Source organism: Rhinichthys klamathensis, unplaced genomic scaffold, assembly GCF_029890125.1.
Source record: "Rhinichthys klamathensis goyatoka isolate OS25496 unplaced genomic scaffold, OSU_Roscu_1.1 h1tg000019l_1, whole genome shotgun sequence".
In the NCBI taxonomy this organism is placed as follows: Eukaryota; Metazoa; Chordata; class Actinopteri; order Cypriniformes; family Leuciscidae; genus Rhinichthys; species Rhinichthys klamathensis.
Window position 1 is genome coordinate 7,793,949 of NW_026606570.1, and position 25,593 is coordinate 7,819,541.

Sequence of the window (25,593 nt, forward strand, 5' to 3'; positions counted from 1 at the left end):
AGATATTGGCCAGACATCTCAGTCTACTCATTAATTCTCATGAGCTTTTCTGACCAGTAATGATTTCCCTTCTGTGATTTGAAACACATCTATTATAGAATAGTAAATGTACTCAGCACCCTTCAAAGCTAAGTGGTGATGGTTTCATTAGGGGAATTTTTTATAATGTATAGTGTTAGCTGTGTGTAAAATAATAATAATAACACACACACACACACACATAATATCCTTTGGTTTACAGCAACTACAATATATAATTAAATATTCATGTTCAAATTCTACAATCATTAAAATGACACATGAGTGGGTTTTATTGTGGGTGGTATTATCTTGGCTTTGCCTTCACTTTTAAATCAATAGCATGGCTGTTTACACTGCATAGCTATGTTAGTAATTTTAACAATAATCTAAAAATAGGCCTACCACAGTTGAAACCTGTTAACTGATTAACTCTGCCCTAAAGTCATCATGCTTTCTTCTAGTGTGCACCTGTATTATTATCAGCACGTTTTTACAGTAACAAACACAATTTAAATAGCTCAAATGGCTTGTTAACATCGTGTAATATAATGACATGATGTGCAGTAAAATATACACTCACCAAATCCTTATAATTACAAACATTCACCAGAGGGAGGCGTGTCTTTCCATTCTGCAATTATGTATTCGTGTATGGCTTTTTCATAGGTTACTGTCAGATCATTAAGTCATTAAAGAGTGAATCAGATGCATTGCACACTCACGTTTATTTAACAGGTAACCCTTGTTGGGCAACCATACCTTGTTCAGATTTTAACTTGTTTTCTCCTATTGGGCTTTTTATTTTTTATTTTATTTTATTTTATCGGTTTTAGTTTAGACTTCAATGTTTGTGCTGTAAAAGACCCCCTAAATAATGTCACTAGTAGCATATTGACCAGATAAAGTGAATGTGTTGTAAGTGCCTGAGTGTCATTTACGATCAAGAGCACGCGCTGCTGCGCGCTCGCCCGCGCGCTTCAGTGTCACTGGCGCTCCGCGCGCTGAAAGCCTGCTGCTGCTGCTGCTGCTGCTGGACGGGGACTATGGAGGAGAAACACACGGATGAGAGCGACAAAGACCCGCAATCAGCGTCCTACCAGAGAAGGATGTGGAGGAATTTCCAAGAGAAGACCAAACCGTTTTTGAGCCCCAAACTGGGGTCCGAACGACGCAGCGGGGATAGTAAAAAAGAAAGCGGGTTATGGATGTTTAAAAGAAAGAAAAAACAGGTCCTGGACCGGGTCTTCTCGTCCTCGCAGCCCAATTTGTCCTCAACTCCACCGTCTTTAGTATGCGACAGTACCCTGTGCGAGGAGCCGGACTCCAGCGCCAGTAAAGGGCTCGGGATCTCACCGCTGGCCGTAGCTGATGGAGCATCAGTCAGTAAACCGGAGATTTCCGTATCCGCGCACGGGAGCCCGAAGCTGCTGGTGGCTCAGCTGGCGATGTCCCACCAGAAGAGCTCGTCCTTGGGCTCGACGTGCTTCGAGAAGCTGGTGGTGGATTCGGCAGCATCCAGTGAGGATGAGCTTGCTAAAAACGCCATTGACCTGGTAAGACTCAGAGTGAGAGTGATTTTAAAATATTGACCAGAAAGTGATCCGAGTATGGGTTTTGCATCGTAAGAAATTATTGTATCTTTACTTCCTATTATTCCACTTTTATCACACATTTATCTGGAGTCCTGGACTATCTCCTCATTAACTGACCCGAAAATTGAATATGTGTTGTTCTTTTCCCATGTGTGGTATTTAGACAACAAAAAGCATTTTGACTGATCTGCCACTGTGTGGTGTTGCTGATTCCCCTCTTGTGTAGCATACTCTCTTGTTTGCACTAACTTTATTCAAAATATCTAAATGTTTCACATTACGTAACCTTCAGTGGCCCCAAATAGTATTTGAACACTTAAGACACAGATGTCTTAGATAACATAACAAACCAATGGCATCTGCAAACAAACAATGCTAGAGTTTTACTCAAAACTATGTTCACTTTTCTCAGCCATTTTTGCAATTACTTTTTAACTGTTGTCAATGGGATCTGTGGTGAGGCTGCATGAAGTCATTTCCTCTCAAGTTCACTCATGTGAACTTCAGAGTGACCACAGGTGGAGTTCATCACGTTAGGATTCCCACAATACATTTCCATGACTTTTTCATGATTTTGCCAGTTGTTCCTTATCAATATTGGATAAGGGTTTTTAAAGATTGTTTGATAAAGATGTTGCTGCCTTAAAGGGGTCATATAATGGTACATGCACTTTTACAAGTTGATTGTACTGAAATGTGTGTGGCAGTGCCTGTACACAACCATCATAAAATGATAAAAATCCATCCATTGTTTTTTTTTAATCTCCTTCTATGTTTTCCCCTGCCTCAAATCAACCCGTTTGACCGTGTGACGTCACACGGTCGGAAGGCCCTCCCACGATTGTTGATTGACAGCAGCGTTTCAACACAGACCCGCCCTCGCTCGTGAGCGAGCTGTCAATCATAGTCCGCGCGGTCATTGTTGATATGCTGGAGCACTGTCTATGAGCAGAATGGCGTCTAAGCAATTGTGTTGTTCTGTTCTTGGGTGTAATAACGAACACAGCAGTCATTTTAATGTTCCTAAATCCGAACCGCTTAAGACGCAGTGGCTGAGTTTTGTTTTCGAAGGGAATATTCCCCATGAGCAACGTCAATGCTTTCATGTTTGCGCGAATCATTTCACACACCAGACTGCTTTATAAACGAGGGTCAGTATAAAGCTGGTTTTGCTAAGAAGCTGCTCCTGAATAAAGGATCGGTACCAACTATTTGTGTTCCTGCTGAACGTCCAGAAGAACTGAAGTGAGTGTAACGTTGTATTAATCTTTATATTAATCTTTGCAAATCGCTAGCTGCACGCTTCACAATGAATGCGTCTAAGGTTTACACTCAGGGTACATTACGGCATGTTTTCTATGTACGACGTTCTCAATATAATTCATAATCCCACGTTTATACTGAACAACGCGTTATGGTTATTGTGTTATTGTGTTACAAACGGTGTACGCACAGAACAGAGGGGCGGGGTGAGCAAAGCTCATTATCATTTAAAGTCATATCCACTGAAACGGCGTGCTGAAAACAGAGCTGTTTTTGACCAGGTAAAATAAGTGTTTTCTTACAATACTAATGAGAATTTTTAATGAAAGTATATTACAAACTTTTAATTTAGACCCTAAAGAATCATATTAGCTTGTACAAAAATGGCATTATATGACCCGTTTAAAATTTTAAATCAACCTGGATGTTTAAGTCATTTCAAATTAATTTGCATTCAATTGACTTATTTTGATGAGTTAAAGCAATGTAAAAACATATGTTGTTCTAACTTATTGATCATGTATTTTTTTACTGTGCGCCATCACAATTTCTAGCTAATTAAATACATTTAGAGCTGAGCATGATGTGCATGACAGGAATTTTACTTAATTTTGACAGCATATCTGTTAATCTTTTTTTTTTTTTTTTGTTAATTGCTTTGTTTTAAAAGTCTGTTTGTGCTGTCTTTCTTTAAAATAAATCACTTGGTTGACTAATGCAATGCCATTCACACATTTTTAGGTGTGACTTAGGTGTCCCAAACGTTACTGTGGGGGCCCTGTATTTATATCATACACATGCTCAACAGAAATTATTTTACATCATACGTTCTCTTTGTAACATATTATTGCACTATGCAACCATGATTTTCATACAATGCAGTTATGACATCTTATGATATCTGTCCCACAAGAAGGTTTTTCATAGTCACAAAGTTTTTCATTGTCTTAGCCCTTAACTGGTGGCATGTAGCAGCTCTTGTGGTTATCACACTTAAATGTCCCAGATGTCTGAAATGACACATAGCCTATGCCTTAATGAAGTTAAATGCAACAAAAAGTAAACTTATCTGCTAACTCAGGTGCAACTAGTGACAACAAGCTAAAACTGTAAGATTTTGAGTAAAATCTCTTGTGTTTTTTTTTACATGAGAGAACGGTCCAAAGACACACTGCATATTTTTATCAGGAGGTATGAGCTCAATGGCCTAAGGACTTTATAAAGATAATTTTATTCAGGTTTATGTTATTTTCCCCCAACGCATTATAATTTAGTTTAATTCATCTATCAGACAATGAAAATGCAAGAGAAAGCAATACTCCATTTCAGAGCAATTTTCTTATCAACCTTATCAACCAATCTCCTTATCAGGAGTTTTCACTTTCAAATGGCCCTTGTTGCAAATAAGATCCTGTTTTTTAGGCTATATCAGTTCATTATTTTATGAACCTGCTGACAACATTATTCCCTTCATTTCATTATTTTATGAAACCCCATTGGTCATGTTGAAAATGAACAGACAGCAAGATCAGTTGTTGAATATTTAAAAGCTTAGATTTTTGTTGAGAATATCTCATGTAATGCTGCAGAAAGACTAACATTATACAGTTGTAATCAAAATTATTCAACCCACATTGCTGTTTGCAATGAACAAATCAAACAAAATGACTTCTTTTAATGACTTTTGCAGTGTCAAAATTATTAAACCCCTTCATGGCAAGCATCTTTAGTAGAACACCCTTTTGCTGTTATGACCTGCTGCAAACAAGATGTGTAACCAGACATCAGGTTCTTGCAGCGTTTCTGAGGAATCTTAGCCCATTCCTCATGAGCAATGACCTCCAGTTTAGTAATATTTTTCGGTTTGAGTGCTGCAACCGCCGCCTTCAAATCCCACCAGAGATTTTCTATGGGGTTCAAGTCAGTTGACTGTGATGGCCACTGTAGAATCTTCCAGGACTTCTTCTGCAACCAAGCCTTGGTGGAATTTGAGGAATGCTTGGGATCATTGTCCTGTTGAAAGGTCCAAGCTTCAGCTTCCTCACTGACAGCATGACGTTTTCTCCTAGGATTTCCTGATACTTCAACCAATCCATCTTGCCCTCCACACGCTGCAGGTTTCCAGTGGTAAAGGATGCAAAGCAGCCCCAGAGCATCACTGAGCCACCAGCATGCTTAACTGTAGGCCCCACTGCGCAATGTGACGTCAGAGTGACATCTTTTCTATGTAATTTTTGGACGTCCAATTTCGGTCCACTGAAGGGGTTGTTTTGTAACGCCAGGCAACGTCTTTATTCAACGTCTTTTGCACGTCTAATATTGACGTCGGTGGGACCAAATGTGGTCGTTTGTGGACGTCTTTTCAACATCAAATTTAGTATCTTCTATAACTGTAGTCCCATGTTTCAAAAGGGTAGAGGACGTTTTTTGTACCATGTATTTACATTTATGCATTTGCTTTTATCTACAGTGACTTACATTGCATTACACATTTCAATTCCTGCTTTCCCTGGGAATCGAACCCATGATCTAGGTGTTGCACTAGGTGGCCGTTACACAAGCGCCAACGCTCTACTTTTTGAGCTACAGAATTACACCTTTATATGTGTCCATTACCACCTTCTGCTGAGACAATCAAATGGGAAAATTTTGGGAAAATTATCTTAAATAATTATAAATAATCTGTATTCCAATGTATTAATCATGTTGATAACAACAATGTTGATATTTGTAAATAAAAAAAATATTGCATATTAATCATGTAAATTTCCTGCACCTGTAATAGACGTCCAAATGAGGTCCAAAAAATGACCCAGTTCAACGGTCAAATGTTGAACGTCAACATGACGTCCAAGTTGGGTCATGGTTGGACGTCCAAATAGTGGACCTAGTTTGGACGTCGAATAGATGTCCAGAATTGGTCATGGACCGACAGACCCAATATAGACATGATCTGCGTCTATCCGACGTCCAGTGTTTAGTGGGGCAGAGTGTTCTTTTTCATTCTTCTTCCTCCAGACAAGGAAGAAGATCCATAGGGCTGAAAAGTTCCAGTTTTGTTTTATCGCTCCATAGAACAGGATCCCAAAATGTCTGTGGCTTCTTTATATGATTTTGAGCAAATTGGAGCTGACTTTTTTTGTGGTTTTGGGTCAGTAATGGTGTACGTCTTGGAGTTCTGGCATGTGTTAAGTACGCGCCTTTCTGTGCAGCTGAAACCTCTGTGCCTCTTGCCACCAAGTCTTGCAGCAGGTCTTTTGCAGTCACTCGAGGGTTTTTCTGTATCTGCCTTTTCAGAAATCTGGTTGCAGCCGTTGATAGCTTACTTTTTCTGCCCCGTCCACTGTTCCTTTAACTTTTAACTTGCAAACTTTGCTTCCAACGATGTCTCTAGAAACATTTAGTGCCTTCGCTATCTTTTTGTATCCTCTTCCTTGTTTGTGAACTGTTTGGACCATTCTTTTGACTTAGCCATATCAGTGTTACAAACCAGTTCAGATATTTCATGTGTTCTAGCTCAAGCACACCTGGTGCAACTAATGAAGCCCTTGATTAGTTGCATCAGGTGTGCTTGAGACAACACCTGTTTTGCAGATGTTTCCACTTGAAACATTTGTTGTGTTGAGCTATTTCAATTACTTTTGAATGATTTGTTCATTGCAAACAGCTGAAAGTCTGTTAATTTTGCCAATAAACCGGATTTGCAATGGGGTTTGAATAATTTTGATTAAGCATGTATACTTATGCTTACTGTAACTTTTTCAGGGGCTAATAGAGAGACCCACCAATTATTAGTGAGATGAGTGATATCTATTTGGATCACGGTTGGTCAGGGAGATATGTACTGTATGTTACCATTGCTATACATCTTTCAGTTATAAACAGGAACATTTCTAGGACTTCATCAGTACAAGGGCACAAAGCCCCCATTAAAAAGTATCCCCATATTTTTATACTATAATGTATATATGGACATAAATGGCATAAAATATATTTTCCTGCAGTAGAGAGTGATTTACAATCTGCATGCAATAAAGAATTACGTTATCACTGGCGAACGAAAGGAGACATTTGCAAGTGTTGTTTCCTACCATGGACAGTATATAAATACAGCCAGCTATAAATGTATAGCCTAAATATATATCTCATCCAGCGCTCTTTTTTTGTTTTCTGTTTTATAAAGCATGCATTACTATTTCGGTGTGAGAAACCATTACAAAAATTCAGTGCATGAGTGAATTGTAAGAATAAATCAAACTGAATCACGAAAAAATCTGATCGGTTTGCTATCCTGTTTGACCTAAATCAAACTGATTAATTTGTGAAACTGCAATCACTAGTGTTTGGTTATGAACAACTGATAGCAAACATACAAAATGATTGCTGAAGTATTATCAAGGAAAACTATTTTCAGGTCAGTCTATGTAATCTCCATCGCCAGACAAGGATTTATCAGTAATATTTCACTGGGGCTCTATGACCCCCCCTGGTTACAAAGCTAGAATAATATTTCTAACTTATGCCATTTGCAATAGGTTGTTTAAATATGAAGACTCAGGTATTTATAGAAAGATCGAAATCTATGTATGAAATATTATACAGTATGTGGCTTTGAGAAGTTCAGTGACATTGTATGCAGAGAAGGCAAAGAAAGAATCAGTGACCCATTTAGCCTGATCCATAATTAAACCCTTTAACATATCTTTCCCTCCATAGCAATTATATAACACCTTACTGAGGTCCTTTTCCTCTGTGTTGTTCTGTTTGGAAATGTAACAGATACGGGGCTAATTTTCCATGAATTATAGAGATTGCAGCATTTAGATCTATGTGATTTCTGTTTAGAGTAGAACAGATTATGTAAGGTCATGAAGAGTGTGTACAACTATTACTGCTCCTGAGTCGTGTCATCACGTTTTTATTACCTCACCATAGAGGTTTCTGTCACCAGCTGTGTGTGGAAGAAGCTTCTGGCAGTAAATGTACTTTCTGGCTCTCAGAAAATAATACATTTAGCTAATATGCTGACTTGTTTTAGCAAAGTGTCAGGCCTAGTCTTTAATTATCAAGGCTGTCCCTTTAATACATATATAAAAACACAATAAAAAAACTAAATTAAATAATCTAGTCATGCCCTTTGACTTTATATAGGCTTTGGGACATTTCACTGTTTGTTTTGCTTCCAGACAGATTGTAAGTTTGCTGGGGATTTTATGCAGGTTATAACATTACGCCTGTAGGGGGCAACAAGTGACAGTCTTTAGGTGTGATTCATTGGTTCATTAAATTAAATGATTCGTTCAAACACTGATTAATTCAGGATTGAATTAAGTGACTGTTCTATGTCCTTTAATATGCCACAATCCTACACGTTACATTCGGTGATATAGTCGGTGACAGTTGAGCTAGAAAAAGAAAGATGGTGTCTGAAAGATGCGGTTCTGCAAGAGTTCAGGTTGACGTTTTTGACCAACGTTTTCCACTTCTGCTGTCATTTCTGAGAAATTTTACTGTAGTAATTAAATATTTGTTTAGTTCTCACCAAAGCTCGCTCTATTTTTCTGTAGATCATTAAACTGTTACGGTGTATTCCCACCGAACGTGAATAGAGCGTCAAATACGCGTCTATCGCGTCTAGTTAGACGCTTGAACATTCGCTCGAGTTCAAATTTTTCAACTTGCGCGGAAAGACATTCGCGGCAAACGCGTCACCCAATTTGCGTCATTCGCAACGCCCGGCGCGAATGATGTGTCTATTCGCGTCTTTGCATTGACTTTGTATGTAATCCACTCGCGCAAATAATTAAATTCGCGTTCGGTGTGAAGACACCATTAGGTTGCCTCAGAAGTCTGTCCGAAATCAGTTTCGTGAGGTACATCCGTGCGCAAACGCTGCCTGCATAGTAATTGTCTTTAAAGCAGCGATGCAACAAGTCAGCTGCCTAAGTTTTCGGATGCAGTCTATTAGTGAGTCATTGAATCATTCACTCAATGAAAGTCATTGATTAATTCGAAAACATTGAATCATTCATAAAACAAACACTGATGGCACTGTTGCTTTGAGATGTTTTACCTTAGCTATTTTTGTTGGCGGCCAAATTACACAAACTAACTGGAATATTATGTCTAAAATGTAAGTTACTTAATATTATCCTATTGTTTATTGCAATGTTTTCTAAAAGAAATTTCACACTGTGTATTCCTGCTGATATTCTGATCAGCAAACAATCTCGCTCGCCTGTATGTTTTTGACTTCCAAGGACACTTCAGATTAGATTTTCCACCTTAGTTTTGCAAACATTCGTACGGATGAAAATACATTCTCAGTTCAGTCGTGTGGGCTTCACAATCTTCATTTGGTGTTGGCCTAATTTGGTTCCTCTGAACTCCTTACAATCTCTGGTGTTTTGACACACATGCTGCTCTAATAATGGCCAAAGCAGACCATACCCCCCCGTATTCCGGAAAGCAATGTTAACTTACTGTCTCATATACCCTAAACCCTTGGTTGATTGACCCAAACCTTGCTTACTTGACGAATGCAGGTTCCAAAACCGCGGTCTGGAATAAGTTCAGTCAACCCGAAGGATGTAACTCAGAGTTAACGGTGACCACACAAAGACATTCTCAACCGAGCGCCGAATCCAGGAGTCACCATGGAAACAGATGCTCTTCTTTTGTTTAATACATAGCGATTTACATTTAGTGTTATAATTTGAACTAGAATTATTATATTGTTTGTTTGATAATATATAAATTAAAAAAGAGATATCGATTGACATAAAAAACTGTCTGTGCTTTCAAAGATAATATGGCTGTATTTAAGTTTAATTTTTATGTTTAGCCATTTTTCTTCCACCTTTGTTGTGAGATGTATCACATATACATTTGATTATAGAAATTCTATAGAAAATGACCCATTTTCATTCAAAAACCTTTTGAATGCACATCTTCAATGTGTGAGAAGAGAATAAAATGAGATCATCATGTGCTGAATACCTCTGAAACAAACTAACCCTGGAACAACACCTGCTTCTCCGTTTTTGGAACCGAAAGTTGAGGTTATCCGTTTACTCTGAGTAAACTTACCTGGGTATGCCACATAACCTGCTTTATGGAACACCCCCCAGGCCATTTAAAATAAACATTCCTTTACTACTATATATTCCCTCATTTTTGTAAAGGCTTTTTTTCAAAAGAGCTGCAGTGATCTAAGAATGTTGCTTGAATTAGCTTAAGTAGTCCAATTCAATTGAAACATACAAGTTTCAAAGCACTTTGAGTAACACTACCTCAGTCAGTCAGTTTCTTTTAGTGAGTCACATTTCCTGACAATACAATGGTAAACCACAATAGGTTGTGCTTGTCTGTGACTTGAGCCCCTTGGTTACTAATGTGAATAGTGAATACTCCATACCATCACAGTTTGCTATCAACATCCTGCCCCCCGGGGCTCATAGGAAATGATCTGAAATGTGTAAACCACATAACATCATACATAAAATTTGTGCTCAAAGGCCGCTTGGCTTAACGCTGTAGTGTTTCTCTGCCTGGAGCAGAAATGCCAGTGCAATATCCTCATGCCCTGCACAAATGGAATGGAAGCACAAGCCGGAATGACTCAGGGGGGTTTCTAGATCTAAAGACATTGTAGGTTTGATATCTCGTATGTGATGAGATCGGGTTGTTAGATAAGACTAAAACAAGATGCTGGCACAAAAGCAGGTTTATCTCTCTTGTGAGCAATTCACCTTCAAGTCAAGTCCTATTGTATTTCTGGGGCGTTAAGTTAGATTTTTGTTTTGTTTTGTTTTGTTTTGTTTCAACCCTCTACAATGCGAGTAAAAGCCAAATGATGTCCAGCTCCACCTCTGTGGACCTAATGGGTGGAGTTATGTTTAGCTATAGGGTTATATCCAGAGAGGGGTAGCTGGTGGCTTACTTGAGGTATGCTGGTTCCAAAAATGCATCCAGGATTAAGTTCAAAAGACACCAAGAAAAAGCACTCCATACTACTTTCTTCTTTTGTTTAATGCCGATTTACTTACTTGGGGTATATCACCACCTATTTGGTGGTTGTGCAGTCATTTTCAATCTTTTAGTTTCATAATCTTTAATCATGGTGAAAAAGAACGATATTATTTGTTTGAAGCTAATTATATAATAAAAAGAAACACTGATTAGACTAAATAACAGTTTGTGATAACATGGCTGTAAATTTATTTTTATTTTTATGTTTAGTCATTTTGCTTCCACATTGCTTGAAAAGTAAGATATATCATATTTTTTTTTATTATAGACATACGTTATAGCATAGAAAATGTCCTGTTGCAAAAATAAAAAAAACATCTGAACGCAGATCAATGATGAGTGAGATGATTTATATATATAGGCCTACAGTTTATAGTAGAATAAAATAAACATTACCTTGTTTTAATAGTGCTTTATATATCGATATAACTATATATAATATTATGTGCAATATGTCATGCCCACTGGAGCCTGCTTCGGAGCAGGTTATGTTCAGAGAGTAAGTTGCTATGTTACCCTGAAAGTCACCTCTGTTTTTGGAACCTAAAGTTGAGGTTATCTGCTTACTTACCCTGACATACCCTGTGTGACATTCCCGGGTATGTCACACAACCTGGACGTCACGCTCCGCCCATTGGCTCTGCAATGAGCAGTCTCAGTAAATCACTCGCATATGCGACCCAATTTCATGCTAGGCAACTAAAATTTTCTTTTATTAGCCAATGGCTAGTAAATTGTACGATTTCACTCGACCTGTGATTGAGTTAGAGGCAAAAAATAAGTTTAGTGTAGATATAATTTAATTGCCTGCTGAGCTTTACGCGCCATCGCTTGGTTGAGAGCGTCCTCTGTCACTTTCTCTCACACACGCACTCAACGTGAGAGAAAGAGAGAGGCTTACACATGCCACGTAAAGAGAGTTGACTTGCTAGATCTAAATGCAGGGCTCGACAATAAGGACTGCCCAATTGCCAAGAGTTGAAGGAACGGTCACTGTCCTGATCAGGTCAGTGCTGCATCGTCATGAAAGTTTATCATTTGCACTAGTTTTTGAGCCTTGTTAATTTAAACATTCAAATGCAAGAAGAGACGAAAGAGCTCAATTCGATAGTTGCCCAGAAGCCACAACTGACGCGAATACTGAGTTCTCTTTCACGATGTCCTTCGCTTGAACAGACAATTACACAAAACATTATGACAAAACTCTCATCTTGGCGCCTTAAAGGTGCAATGTGTAAAAAATATGAGTATCTATTAACAGAAATGCAATATGACATCCATAACTATGTTTTCAGTGGTGTATAAAGAACTTACTTAATAAACCGTAATGTTTTTATTACCTTAGAATGAGACATTTATATCTACATAACCGCGGGCACCCCCTTCTATGAAGGTCGACATATTGTGACGTCATGTTTCTACCGTAGCCGAACGCGAACACACAGCGCTACAGAGCACGTTTCCTCACTACCTTGAAAGAGAAGCCGCAGAAAGCTAGAAGCTAGCCATAAACAATGTGAGTAGTGACTTTTCAGTGGTGTAATTATGTAGTTGGATTGTTTCATGTAACTTAGTTCTTCTCCATCGCTGTGTTATGGCTTTGCTATGTGGGGATAAATGTGCTGGTTACGTTCGTGAGAAAGCTGATTAGTACTCTTGTCATTGACCGTAAAACAGTATGTTACAGGAATCACCAACCCGTCGATCGCGGTCGACAAGTCGATCTTGGAAGCATTTTAAGTCGATTGCGAAGAGTTTTCAAAATCAGAGAAAAAAAAAGCCTTGTTGTGGCTTTTCCTTTCCAACAAACATCATCACTGAGTAAGAGACACTCTGAGTCCAATTTAATAGTTTATAAAGTATTTATTCTCTTGCAAGAGAGATCTTCCTCACCAATACACATTCGTGAGTCAGTGAGGAGAGATAAAGAGAAGCAGTGTCTGTCTTTTTTATATCTTGTGTCCTCCAAGGCCTTATTTCTGCCCTCCCCTCACAGGAGAGATATACTTAGTTTTTTTCTATTTCTCCCTGGCCCTGAGAGGTAAATGCCCCCTTAACCCTTTAGGCTATAACGTACAAATGCACTCAAGATGACCCCTTGACCACCTGCTTTTTCTTACCTCCACTGACTCCCAACCACAGTAAATTATCACCCAAAGGCCCCCCTCTCACTACATTCGTGAGAACAGATGAGGCCATCATTAGGAATCCCTGAAATCAGAGTAATAATAGAAAAAATCCATAACAGCCTATTGTGTGTAGTAAATATTGTCTAGGGGATGCGGAGGCGCGCACGCTGTTACAATCATGTCATTTTTGCCGCACGCACCTTTGGGCTCATGCGGACGTGTCGAGTTTAAACAAGGCTTTACGCTTTAACCAGCTCAGCCACAGTAACAGCTCATATTAGCCAGCTAAACTTTTACTACCCTGTTAGAAAAAATATATAGTTGCATAGTTTTATGTTGTTCTTCTCCCTCGCTGTATTATGGGTTTGCTATGTGGGGAGAAATGTGCTGGTTACGTTTGTCAGACAATCAGCTGATTTCTATTATTATTATATATTCAGACCCTTGATCCTCACCTGACTATGGCTTTGTAAACTTTATCCATGATGTGGTTTACAATGGACTGTGGTACAGAAACAGTGACAATGTTACACACTCTTGGCTTACTCTGGCTATTCTCTGCTGTCTCAGACGACGATGTGTTTGTCCCGTTTTAGCCACCGTAGCTTCTTCGAAAGGGAGGGGTGAGCAGTGGGCTGAGCCCTTAGTGCAACTCGCAACCGAACCGCTAGATGCCGCTAAAAATCACACACTGCACCTTTAAGTATAATTATAGATGAAGTTCAACTAGTGCCTAATTATTTTTAGATGCTCTTAAAAAAGTGAAATGGACTTGACATCACAGCTCAGGAATCGGATACACTGTCCAAATGTTCATAAAAACAGGGTCAAATGCACTGTGATAATATTAAGGAATTTTCCATAGGCCTATTGATTTTTCGCAGGTGTTTGACCCATATTTTGAATTACACATTGCATTGTATTTTAGGGTTAAAGGAAATGTCCACAAATTATCAGATAATGTCCTGGCACTTAATGTCTTTTTTTCTTAGTGTAATCACTAGTGAAGGGTTTGGAATTGTGCACATTCTGGTGGTGCCATCAGCCAATCAGAGAGGCCAATCATCTTTCTGTGGCTCATTATTAGTCACGAACATTTATGTCTTGTGCCAGCCAAGGAAATGCCATTGAGATGAATGGGAATAGCCTTGAACATTAAACTTTTTTTTTCTCAGTACCATTCAATTTCATTAATTTAATCAGGAATGAGATGTACAATATTTAGTAATATAATATAATATAATATAATAATTGTATTACAATTAAATTATATATTAATTAATTCATACATTTTATATATAACTCATCAAAATCAATGAAGGAAAAAACAATATATGGTTTCTTTTTATTTTTTGATTAATTATGACAGACATAATAAATTAATAAATATAAAATGATTTTATAATTTTTGTTATTTGTAATTCTTAAACCTGTGCTTTTGACATGCAATTGGTTTAATACTAAGTAATTGTAAATTATTTCTTTAATTATTTAATTGTAAATTATAAGGCAAACTCTGCTCTTTGTTCAAAACAAACATGTGCGTCCTGTTCTCTGGGTAATGTATATGTTTATTAGACTTCTCTGGGCTCCTCTTCTGTCGACCTGTTGAAAGCACATGAAGTGCCTGCCTTATAAAACCATTTTTTTCCCTTGCTTTCATTTTTATCAAACAGTGGCTAACAAATTACAGGATGAAAGGCCTTCATGGAGTTATTTTACATGGAAGAAAACTGTAATTTAACCCTACACATCACTAGTTTGTTTTCTGGTGTGTGTATACAGGCAACGTTTTTAGAAAGGAACAGGTGGACTGTGAATTTACAAGATAAAGGTGTGCCTTTATTAAATGTTTTAACATGGTAATTCAGCAAAACATTTGCAGTTCAATGGCAGTTATCAAGAAAAGAGGGTCTAAATGCACTTGCAAATGAAGCTGTATGAAAACACATCTCTGCTTCTCATGTGAATACGTTTGTGTGTGTTTTAAAAGGACTAATGAATGTGCATGAGCCGTATGTTATAAAGGGTAGCAGTGTGTGTAGTTGGGTTCAGTGAGCATTATGGATTTCTACTCTTGTCATCAGAACAACTGTGGTGTGCTGGTCTGAAGCAGGACGTGTTGATCCAGTATGGAGTGTGTAAGTGTTTAAGCCATTGTGTGTGTGTGTGTGTGTGTGTGTTGTAGTGGAGCTCATCCGCTCACTGTTTTGTAGAAGCTATGAACTTCAGACAGGGTTCTCTGCAGAAAATAAGGACATTTAGATTCTGATTTTGAAAAAGTTGCTGGTAAGTGAAAGATAAGGGGACACACGGGGCAATTCATTACCACAGACATCCATTCAAATTTGCACCCGAGAAGTCACTGTTATGTAATAATGTTTATATGGGAAGAAATCATATGAAAATTTTGCAGTGAAGGAAACCTTTGGAGATATTGCTTTAATTAGTTGCAGTGCCGTTTATATTTGCTTTGTGTTTTTTAAATGGAGGCAGCTGTTGAGAATATTACTTTTATTAAACTTTATTAGCATTCATGGTTTAACAACAATGGAATCCATCCCTTGCGCAAAATGTTCTTTATAGTGAAAAAAGTTACTTCGGTATTAAAATTACCTTCACCCTAACGACATAATGGTTCTTTGGGGAACCCAAAATGGTTCTTCTATGGACCCCCCCCCTCTTGTACCTGAGAATTGTATTGTATTGGTTGGTAACTTTTGGATATTTGATTGTTCATTCTCATTTCCTCTATTTTTACATTTAGATTACCTTTGCCATCATCTAACATGTTATCTTTCGAAAACCGTTCTAAAGGTTTTATCCCCTTTGTGACCTAGAATCTTTTGAACAAACTGTAACCCTTTTAACCCTCGCTTAAAGCCTTGCTTCATTCTTGTCAAATTTAATAAGGTCGATTGTGAGCAGGACTCTGAGGAAATAGCAGCTGTGGCAACATGAATTCAATCTGTAGTTTTATTGATTATGGCCGCATGCTGATATAGTGTTGCATTGATGCAGTGTTTATAGGGTTAAGTTTGGAGAGGTGTTTATCTGTTCACTTCTTAATTAGCAATCAATCCCTCACTTCCTCAAAATTGTGCTGTGCACTCCTTCACAGGGCGTAAAGAATTCCTCAAACATCCATTTGCATCCATAAAAATATAAAGATTAAAAAGTAAGGCAATGATGGAGTAGTAATCTTCTTGAAGCTAGTAGATAAACTGTTAAGTAAATGCTGGGTGCGAGCAGGCCTGTTCACCACTGTGTGAAATCTAATTTGCACAGGGCTGAGTCTCGCACATGGATGTTTGCATAGAGGCAAATGCGATTCACATTAACTCTTCAGGCAGACTGGACATCAATTAGCAGTTGTGTGGATTCTCCGCTCCACTGGGCTCCATATTGCATTGTTTGTTTGTGTAACACAAGCTACAGCACACCCAGGCTTTGTTAGGTGATGTTTGTTTAACCTTAGAGAAAACACTTAAAAAACACTTAAAAATGATCTGTATATACTGTATATAAACCATGCATGAACCTGATACATCTTGTATGTGTTTTCATGTTTCAAACTTAAAATGTTGACAAGTTTGATGTTAAAGATTAGTTTTAAGAGGATATTTTCAGCGTTCCCCGCAAAAAAAGTCTGGCTCATCTGTCATTTGTGTGTGAGCCGGAGAGAATAAAGGTAAAACGCTTGTGTGTGTTTTAAGCTGCACAAGTGGGTCAACTCTGTGCTCATAATGATGTGTTGGGGTCTTTGTGATCTTTTAAATACCATTATATTATTTTTGTGTTGATGCTAGTTTACAAATTGGCATTAGTTAAATGAATATAACCATTCTTAGCTTACCAATGCATACTCTGTTCTGTTCTGTTCTGTTCAATACATCAAAGTTTGCTAATAGGCCTGTTTCATGTGACATTATTGTGACAGACTGAGGCAAACCTTTCAGAGAAATTGAAGTGCCATTCAGATTCATGTCTTTACTTTAAATTTGACTGGAGGTCCACAACATTATTTTAGAGTGTAATGCTTTAGCAAAAAAAAAAAAAAAACCCTGTAATTTATTTTATTCAAAGGAAGACTGTTTTTCATCGAACAGTACCATGTTAAACTACAGGGACAGTCCCACTTTGGGATTAGCTAAGTGCTTTGCTCGAAGACATACTGCTGATAGATAAACAATTGTCCCACAGGTTTGACCCTGCAGCCATTTGTTTATCAGTCCAGATCTATAACAACTATACTACAGATGTACAGACATTCTCATTGCATGTTTGTGAAAAGACAATGACAACCACAAATTCTCTATACAGTGGAAGTCTAATCTGGTGTTTGTTCTTTTCTCCTAATACCTGGCTTCAGCCTATAGTCTAACAAACCACTAAAGTGACGTCCCACACACGGGTCTCAGATTACACTCTGACTCTGCTTTACTCTGATAAGCTGTAATTAGAGCTGCCCTGAGTAAAAGCGGTGAAGCACAATTGTTATGAAAGTCAAACTTGCTGCTGTAAGGATTTAATTAAACAGTGTTTTTAATCCATTTTAGTTCAAGGCCTCATGAGAGGTTTATGGGTTTGTGTCCATGTCTGTTTGAGTAATAATCTGTGTGCTATAGTGCAGGGTTTCCCAAAATGACCATTAACTGACAACAGAAAAACATAAAGATGCAAATGTGTTGTTAAATTATAAATTATACAAATATTAACTAAAGGGGTACTTCAAGTAAATAGTTTAAGAAAATAAGTTAAGCTGACAAAAAATTCTGGGAATCCCTTTGCTAGTGTACTTTTACCAGATATGTTTAAAAAAGTATTTTTCTTCTGAGAAAACTGACCCAAAAGACTGATGACTCATCACTGCACAGATTTTTGTCCAATGAAAAGCTTTCTAGAATGAGAATGTCCCTCCCCCTAATAGAACCTCCTATGAAAGCTTAATTGTGACATCTTACAGTGTACATTATCATGTTAAATTCATGTTAAAATAAATAAATAAATAAATGTCACAAATACAAGAAACTCCCTTTGTCCTGCCAAAACTTCTAGTAGTAGCCTACCCCATGAATGAAAACCTTGCTCGTCAAGTGTTTTGTCAGCATTGTTGTTTCATTTCTTTCACAGACATGTGAATTGTATAAATTAGATGTAATTTGCTTAGATGTGGTGGCTCAACTTTAAAATTTCAAATACATTTTTTAAATCTGCATATGATCAGGTTTAAGGGTTTTTGTGAGAGCTAAGCTGTATAAATGTTATATATGTTATATAATGTTTCCTCTCTACCAAAATTCAAATCTTTCTGGCATGCACGATTAAAAGTCTCCCAGAATAGGAGAGTTAAGGAGTACAATTCACTCGGCTGTTAAATATTCATGATGCCGTATCACATCCTGGGAGCATGTGTAACTTTACTGTGTCGTGTACCATCTACGTCTGTCTTCCTCTTTAATGCAGCTCAAGTTTCATCATGGGGAGTTAGTTTTAGGACTGGAAGAGAAAGGAATCTCAATGTGAATAGATCTGGCTCCACCTTCTGGCTCTCATATTAAACTGCATCTTATCATCCTCGGCAGTTGAGGAGTCTTATTGGATTATTTTTCACTTGTGGTGTGACTTAATTAGCCTTTCATATGACTGTCACAGTAACATCAGAAGAAATCCAAGCCATAATGTCCAGCAATGCATGATGCTGTCCATTCTTGTTCATATACGTGAGTGTTTTCATTTGAATTATTGATTGGTTTGTCTGATGTATTGTGGGATCATTGATTAAACATGACATAAAATATGAGCCAGGACTTTTCCCGCATACAAAATTTAAAAGGATAGTTCACGCAAAAATGGAATTTCTGTCTTCATGACTTACTGTGATTTTTTATTTTTTTGGGTTGTTGTATTTTTCCATATAATGAAAGAGAATGAAGACAAAAACAGCACAATAAGCCTACTCTGTAAAAATAATTTTTTGAAGATGTTAATAAAACAAAGAATATTAGAGTATGTTTCACAAGAAAATAAAATTTCAGTCTTTTTGACCTAAGAATTTCAAGTTTAATTTAGTGTGTCACTTGCCTTTTCTGTGTAATTAATTGTGAAATTTACTAGCAATTTCCAAGTGAAAATTGTTTCTATAGATTTTTTTATTTTTAGTTTATCATAAAAGTGGTCCATATGTGACTCATGCACTATAAGATGTCTTTGGTGAGTAAATTAAGGTTTTGGCTGAACCGTTGTCTAGTGTTTCAATAAGTCTGGCTGGCAGACTGATATGGTCAAGAAAGAGGCATGTTCTGGATAAAAAGTTCTGTAACACTTTATTTTACAGTGTCCTTGTTACACATTACATGTACTTACTGTATAATAACAGTAAATTATGCATAATTACAAGCAACTAACCCTAAACCAAAACCTAATCCTAAACCTACCCTATAGTAAGTACATGTTATTAATTGTTATTACTCAGTACGTAAATGTATAATTTACAATGTAACGAGGACACATGAAAATGAAGTGTAATCGAAAAATCTTTTCTGTGCTCTTTTTTTCTCTCATTCTCTCTGTAGTGCAGAAGTGCATTTTGTCAGCATGATGTGTTCTTTAGCAGATCTAATTTCCTTGGCCTCTAAATTCTCCATCTGGACACCTTCCACAGTCTTCCAAGAGCAGGTTTTCTCGTTTAGAGCTGAAAACAGGCTCCTACTGTAAATGGCTGCCAGCTGGTTGTGCATGTAAACACCATCTAATCCAAGGACACATGTGTGCTGTGTCTGTGTTTTAATGCAAAGTGCTGACAACATGCAGAGTAAATTATAATTGACACAACCATATGTTAAACAGTTGGAATGGTATGCTCATGTGGGATCAAAATCTGTGAAAAATAGCATTGGTTGGGTCATAGATTTTTCATTAATTTATCATTAATTATACAGTAATAAGGAAAATGCTGTTGGCTTTTCAGTGAGTATTTCACATGTTATTAGCAAAAATTTAAATATTGCTCTGCATATTGTCACGGTTATTCAGTTATTTTGATCTTAGTTTCATTTTCATGGACTTTTAGTTTGTTATTTTTTAGTCACGTGTTCCTTTGTTCAGTGTCCCGCCACTCTTTAGTTGTCTTGGTTACTGATATGATTAGCTAATCAGTTCAGCTGTGTATCATTCCTTACCCATGTCTACCTGTGTATTTAAGTTCCTGTGTTTTCAGTTCTGTTGGTCGGTTGTCGTTAACGTTTGAGTTGAGTTTGGTGTACATTCAGTTCTGTCATTTAAGTATATTTGCATTTTATTCCTGTCCGTCCTGTCTTCAAGTCACACCACGCTAACCTACCATAACACATATTGTCTGTTGTTGTGTACTCAAAGCCTGATAATGATTATTAATGAGCTTTTAGACTGACAGAAGTACTACAAAGTGGACGCAGAGCTTTCGGTTTCCCTGAAAAGACAAATGAACTAATTTTGAACAGAGATAACTTATGATATGACGAAACTATTTCTTTTTTCTACTGAAACTGCTGTTTTTTTTTTTTAAGATTGATTTTTTTTTTGCTGTTTTTGCTTACATTGGAAATGATCATAACAGCTTGTGATCCTTTCCCGATTCAAACCGAGCACAACTGCGCTGCGTGTCAGAACACTGCGAGGCTAGTTCTGAAGTTTGAATGCATCCATTCCATGGGAAATCTAAATCATTTAGTTCACCCAAAAAGGAAGATTTTGTCATCATTTACTCACCTTCATGTTGTTCCAAACCTGTATGAATTTCTCTCTTCTGTTGAACACAAAAGAAGATATTCGAAAGAATGTTGGTAACTAGACAGTTGACGGTAGCCATTGACTTCCATAGTATTTTTTATTCCTACTATGGAAGTCAATGGCTACCATCTACTGTTTTGTTACCAACATTCTTTAAAATTTCTCCTTTTGTGTTCAACAGAAGAGAGAAATTCATACGGGTTTAGAACAACATGAGGGTGAGTAAATGATGACAACATTTTCATTTTTAGGTGAACTATCTCTTTAAGTTCAGCTGTCTCTGAACTGAGCTTTTTATTGTTTTGAAAAGTGACTGCTGTACCACTGGTTGTGTTCTTGACACTGGGCTTTGCTTTAAAAGGGGACAGGTCAAGAGATTAACCTGTCATATGAAATGTCAGCAGAGATTAAGCCTTATTGGAGTAGTGTGTGTGTGTGTGTGTGTGTGCATGCGTGGATGCGTGCGTGCGTGCGCGCGTGTGTGTTTGAGAGTTATAAATCACACAGCTCAGCTCTTCACAGCTGACTGACAGATCCATTACTTTCTTGAGCACATGAGAAGAGCTTTTTCTTCCTCTTTTGACACACACACACACACACACACACACACACACACACTCTCTCTCTCTCTCTCTCTCTCTCTCTCTCTCTCTCTCTCTCTCTCTCTCTCTCTCTCTCTCTCTCTCTCTCTCTCTCTCTCTCTCTCTCTCTCTCTCTCTCTCTCTCTCTCTTTGAATTATCCACTACTGTCAACGTCCGTCTTGTTTAATTTGATAAAAAATACAGTAAAACAGAAATAGAAATATTGTGAAATATTATTGCAATTTAAAATAACTGTTTTCTATTTGAATATATTTTTAAATGGAATTTTTCTCCTGTGATGGCAAAGCTGAATTTTCAGCATTATTAATCCAGTATTCAGTGTCACATGATCCTTCAAAAATCATTCTGCTGTTATCAATGTTGAAAACGTCTCAGGTTAAGTATGTAACCCTGGTTCCCTGGAGAGGGAACGAGACGCTGCGTCGAGACGCTGTGGGAATGCCCCTGCGTGATTGGGTTGTGAAGCACTGGTATAATCAGTCCAATGGTGTGACGAGACATCATAGGTGGGTGACGTCATAGACTAGAAAACTATAAAACACACCTGAAAACAGACCATGCTAGCTTCTGATAGGGCGAAGCAAGTCGATCACAGGCATGCAGGGAGTATGGCAGGGCGACGCAGCGTCTCGTTCCCTCTTCAGGGAACCAGGGTTACATACATAACCTGAGACATTCCCTTTCAAGGGAACTCGAGCTACGTCGAGACCCTGTGGGAACACTATACCCACGACGCCATAATAGCAAATGACTGTTCTGTGTGAAATCATTACGCACACTGAGAAGCAAGCACCCTAGACCCTGGAGTGGAGCCTAGATCCAAGTCGTAAAATCTAACAAATGTATGCGGTGAGGACCAGCCTGCCATGTCATGAAGGGAAACCCCCGATAATAAAGCCTTTGAGGCAGCCATACTCCTGGTGGGCCCGGACAGCCAAAGGTGAAGGCTGACCAGCTGCTTCATAAGCAAGTGAGATAGCCTCGACTACCCACTTGCTCATCCTCTGATTGGATGCAGGGTAACCTTTTCTTGGTGATCCGAAACAGACGAATAGTTGATCCTAGAAGGGACACCAGGTCCGAGAACCAAACTCGGGCCGGCCAGTAAGGGGCTACTAACTGACTGCCTTTCCCGGCAAACCCTCTCCAGAACTCCCGGAAGCATGGATATCGGATGAAAAGCGTACAGGTGTAACCTAGAGACAGTCCTAAAGGAGCTGAGCAGAGGTGGAAAGTAACGAATTACATTTACTCGCGTTACTGAGTAGTTTTTTTGTGTATACTTCTACTTTTTTAAGTAGTTTTTAAAATCTGTAATTTTACTTTTACTTAAGTATGTTTTGTTTGAAGTATTGTAATTCGCTACATTTTAAATCATATCCGTTACAATAGAATGGGCCTACAATAGGCCTACAAATGTACTTCTCATAATAATATTAACAACAACAATAATAATACTACAATGTTTTATTTAAACATTATTTAAGGAATATATTGTTTGTCCATGGTTTAATTGAGTAAATCTGTTTTGCAGCACTTTGCCATAAATTAAAAGGATAAAACGTTTGCTAATTTGATTACCACCGTTTTTGATAATGTATTTGTATGAAATCATAAAAAGCACATAACCTTGATCTTGAATACCCATAGCATTGCTATAGTTAGATGTTTGTGGATTAAAAACACAATATGATACGACACCTCAGCGTGGAGGTCAGGAAAAAACAGCAAACCCCGACATGGAGGCTGTGACCTATGGTAAATATCTTTCATCTAGCAAACTTTTCTTTTTATATTCATCATGTTTCTTGGCTGGCCAATCTATATTTAATTTAGCCACAGCACGAGTCGACCAAATCCAGAGGCCAGATTTTCTGGCAGCGTGGAAGCTAGCTACTGTGATCAGAGCGGATCAATCGGTTCAATCCAATAAATTCTGCTCCAACTCTGCAAGTGCTGTGAGTTTGAGTCACTTAAAGCAACATGTGTCAAACATCTTTCCAAACTTGTAATGAGCAGCCTTTACAAACCTGTTGTCCAACAATAGAGAACATTTAATGACATATTTTTCTCCAAACTTACTTCATAACGTCAGGGCCATGTGTTTGAAATAACTTCAAAAGTAAATTTTTTGTGCAGTCATTGAAAGAACCACAACAAACCTATTCCTACGCAGTTGCCTCTTTGCCATTTCCTCAGCTAGTTAAGCGAGTTAGATGATGACAAGAAAATGAAACTGTATTTTCAAGTGTTCAACCTAAATGGATGGATGTTTGGATTGTGATTAGTGATTTTGGGCTGTATAAACAAAATGTACTTAATGTTTAGCAAGCAGTGTTATGTTCCTGCAGTCTGCCATTTTTGACAAATAAAGAAAATGTTTGTCTGAAAACATTTCTTGTCAAGGTTTGTATTTTGTGTGCCCTGTATGGAACATTAATATCCTTTGTCAGACACTTGCCTGTTTAAGTGATGAACTGCACAACTTGTCATTGTTTTCAGAGATGGTAACAGACGTTTTATACTAGTGCTACATGGTGTACTCCTATGTGCTACAAAACTTTCAACCTGCAAAAAAAAAAAATTGCTCAAAAAGTTAAAAATAAAGTTCTGTTCAGACCTATTTTCTTCCCCACTGAGCGAAGAAAATAAAAATCCACTCGATATTTGCTCTTCTCCAATGGATAAATTAGTCTAAAACCAAGATTTGTGCCAACTTGTTTTTTTAGGATATATTTTTTTTCATGTCCACTACATTGGACAGCAGGACTGAAGCAGCATAAAACTCATAATATTTGAACTATACAACAACTGTACTAGATTCTAGCAGACTTCAAATAAAATATATTCTCATTTTGCATGAGTATTGTAATTTAGCTTACATATCCTCAAAATGTACTCCGATATGCAGATTGTCATTAAAGGAAAATCCTGTTTTCATTTCATTGAATCATAGTGTGTGTATGTGTGTGTTGGTGGGTGTGTTTGAGAAACTGGACAGGTGTCGGTTTAGTCACCTCTGATAACTTCAGGCTCTGTCATAGACATATTTATGAATCAGAAGTAAATGTCTCACATTAAAACAATGTGTAGATTTGAGGAATCTGTGTATGTGTGTGTTGGTGGGTGTGTTCAAGAAACTGGACAGGTTGGAGGTGTTGGTTTAGTCACCTCTGATGACTTCAGTCTATGTCATAAACATATTCATGAATCAGAAGTAAATGTCTCACATTAAAACAATGTGTAGATTTGAGGAATCACATTAATTGTTACAAGCTTATGGTATATTACTATTATTGAATTTATACTGTACAACAAAAATTAATTTTTGCACTGTACTGGAATGTCAGTGTATATTATACACATTTTCCCAGAATAGATGAATGAATCAAAACCTGTCCAAATGTGTGATCATATTTACCTTTGTAAGGCAAAATTCCACAGGAAAAATGCAGTCATGTCAAAAGGAAATCAATGCGGACAGAGGCCAATGGCCAAATTTGTCCAGGATGGTGCGGTTACACCCCTACTCTTTTTCGAAGGACATCCTGGGATTTTTAATGACCACAGAGAGTCAGGACCTCAGTTTAACGTCTCATCCAAAGGACGGTGCTTTTTGACAGTATAGTGTCCCCATCACTACTCTGGGGCGTTAGGACCCACACAGACCACAGGGTGAGCACCCCCTTCTGTCCTCCCTAACACTTCCTCCAGAAGCTACCTAGTTTTCCCAGGAGGTCTCCTATCCAGGTACTGGCTGTATGTTCTGGGAAAAGCACTAATTTTGCTTTTCTAGGAAGTGCTTTTCCCAGAATGTGTATATACACACCAAAAACACACATAGGAACTTCCCAGCATGCTTTCATAAACAAACACCATAAACATAATGACCGTAATTTCTCAATTTCCTAGTCTCAAGTAAACGTTCTCAGTCCCTTAAGTGCGTTTGAGTTGAAACTCAGTGCACTAATGAGCACATTCAGCACAGTTTTAATCAAATACAATTCATCACTGGTATGAAATTTGTAATTTGTAAAAATTAATTATAAAAAATAACACTGGATAGCTTGACGGAGTGCAACAGTTGGTGTTGAATGCAGGTGTTTTAAGACAAGTGTTTGGCAAAAAGATTTTTGAAGACAAAATCATTCTTGGAATGTCATTCAGTGGCCCTCTGACTCGAT

At 37.8% G+C, this 25,593-nt stretch overlaps 1 protein-coding gene across 9 annotated transcripts in view; it reads left to right on the forward strand.

Annotated features, from left to right (window-relative positions):
* Positions 1 to 881: 881 nt before the first annotated feature.
* mctp1a (multiple C2 domains, transmembrane 1a) overlaps positions 882 to 25,593 on the forward strand; it is a 200,330-nt gene continuing 175,618 nt past the window's right edge. For 3 of the 9 annotated variants that reach the window (XM_056238019.1, XM_056238065.1, XM_056238059.1), the window contains exon 1: positions 883 to 1,586. In XM_056238019.1, coding sequence (XP_056093994.1) covers positions 930 to 1,586 — 657 coding nt within the window. In that variant the 5' untranslated portion in view covers positions 883 to 929. Of the gene's footprint in view, positions 1,587 to 25,593 lie in introns of all 9 variants that reach the window. The other 6 variants (XM_056238024.1, XM_056238072.1, XM_056238104.1 and 3 more) reach the window with 4 other exon arrangements.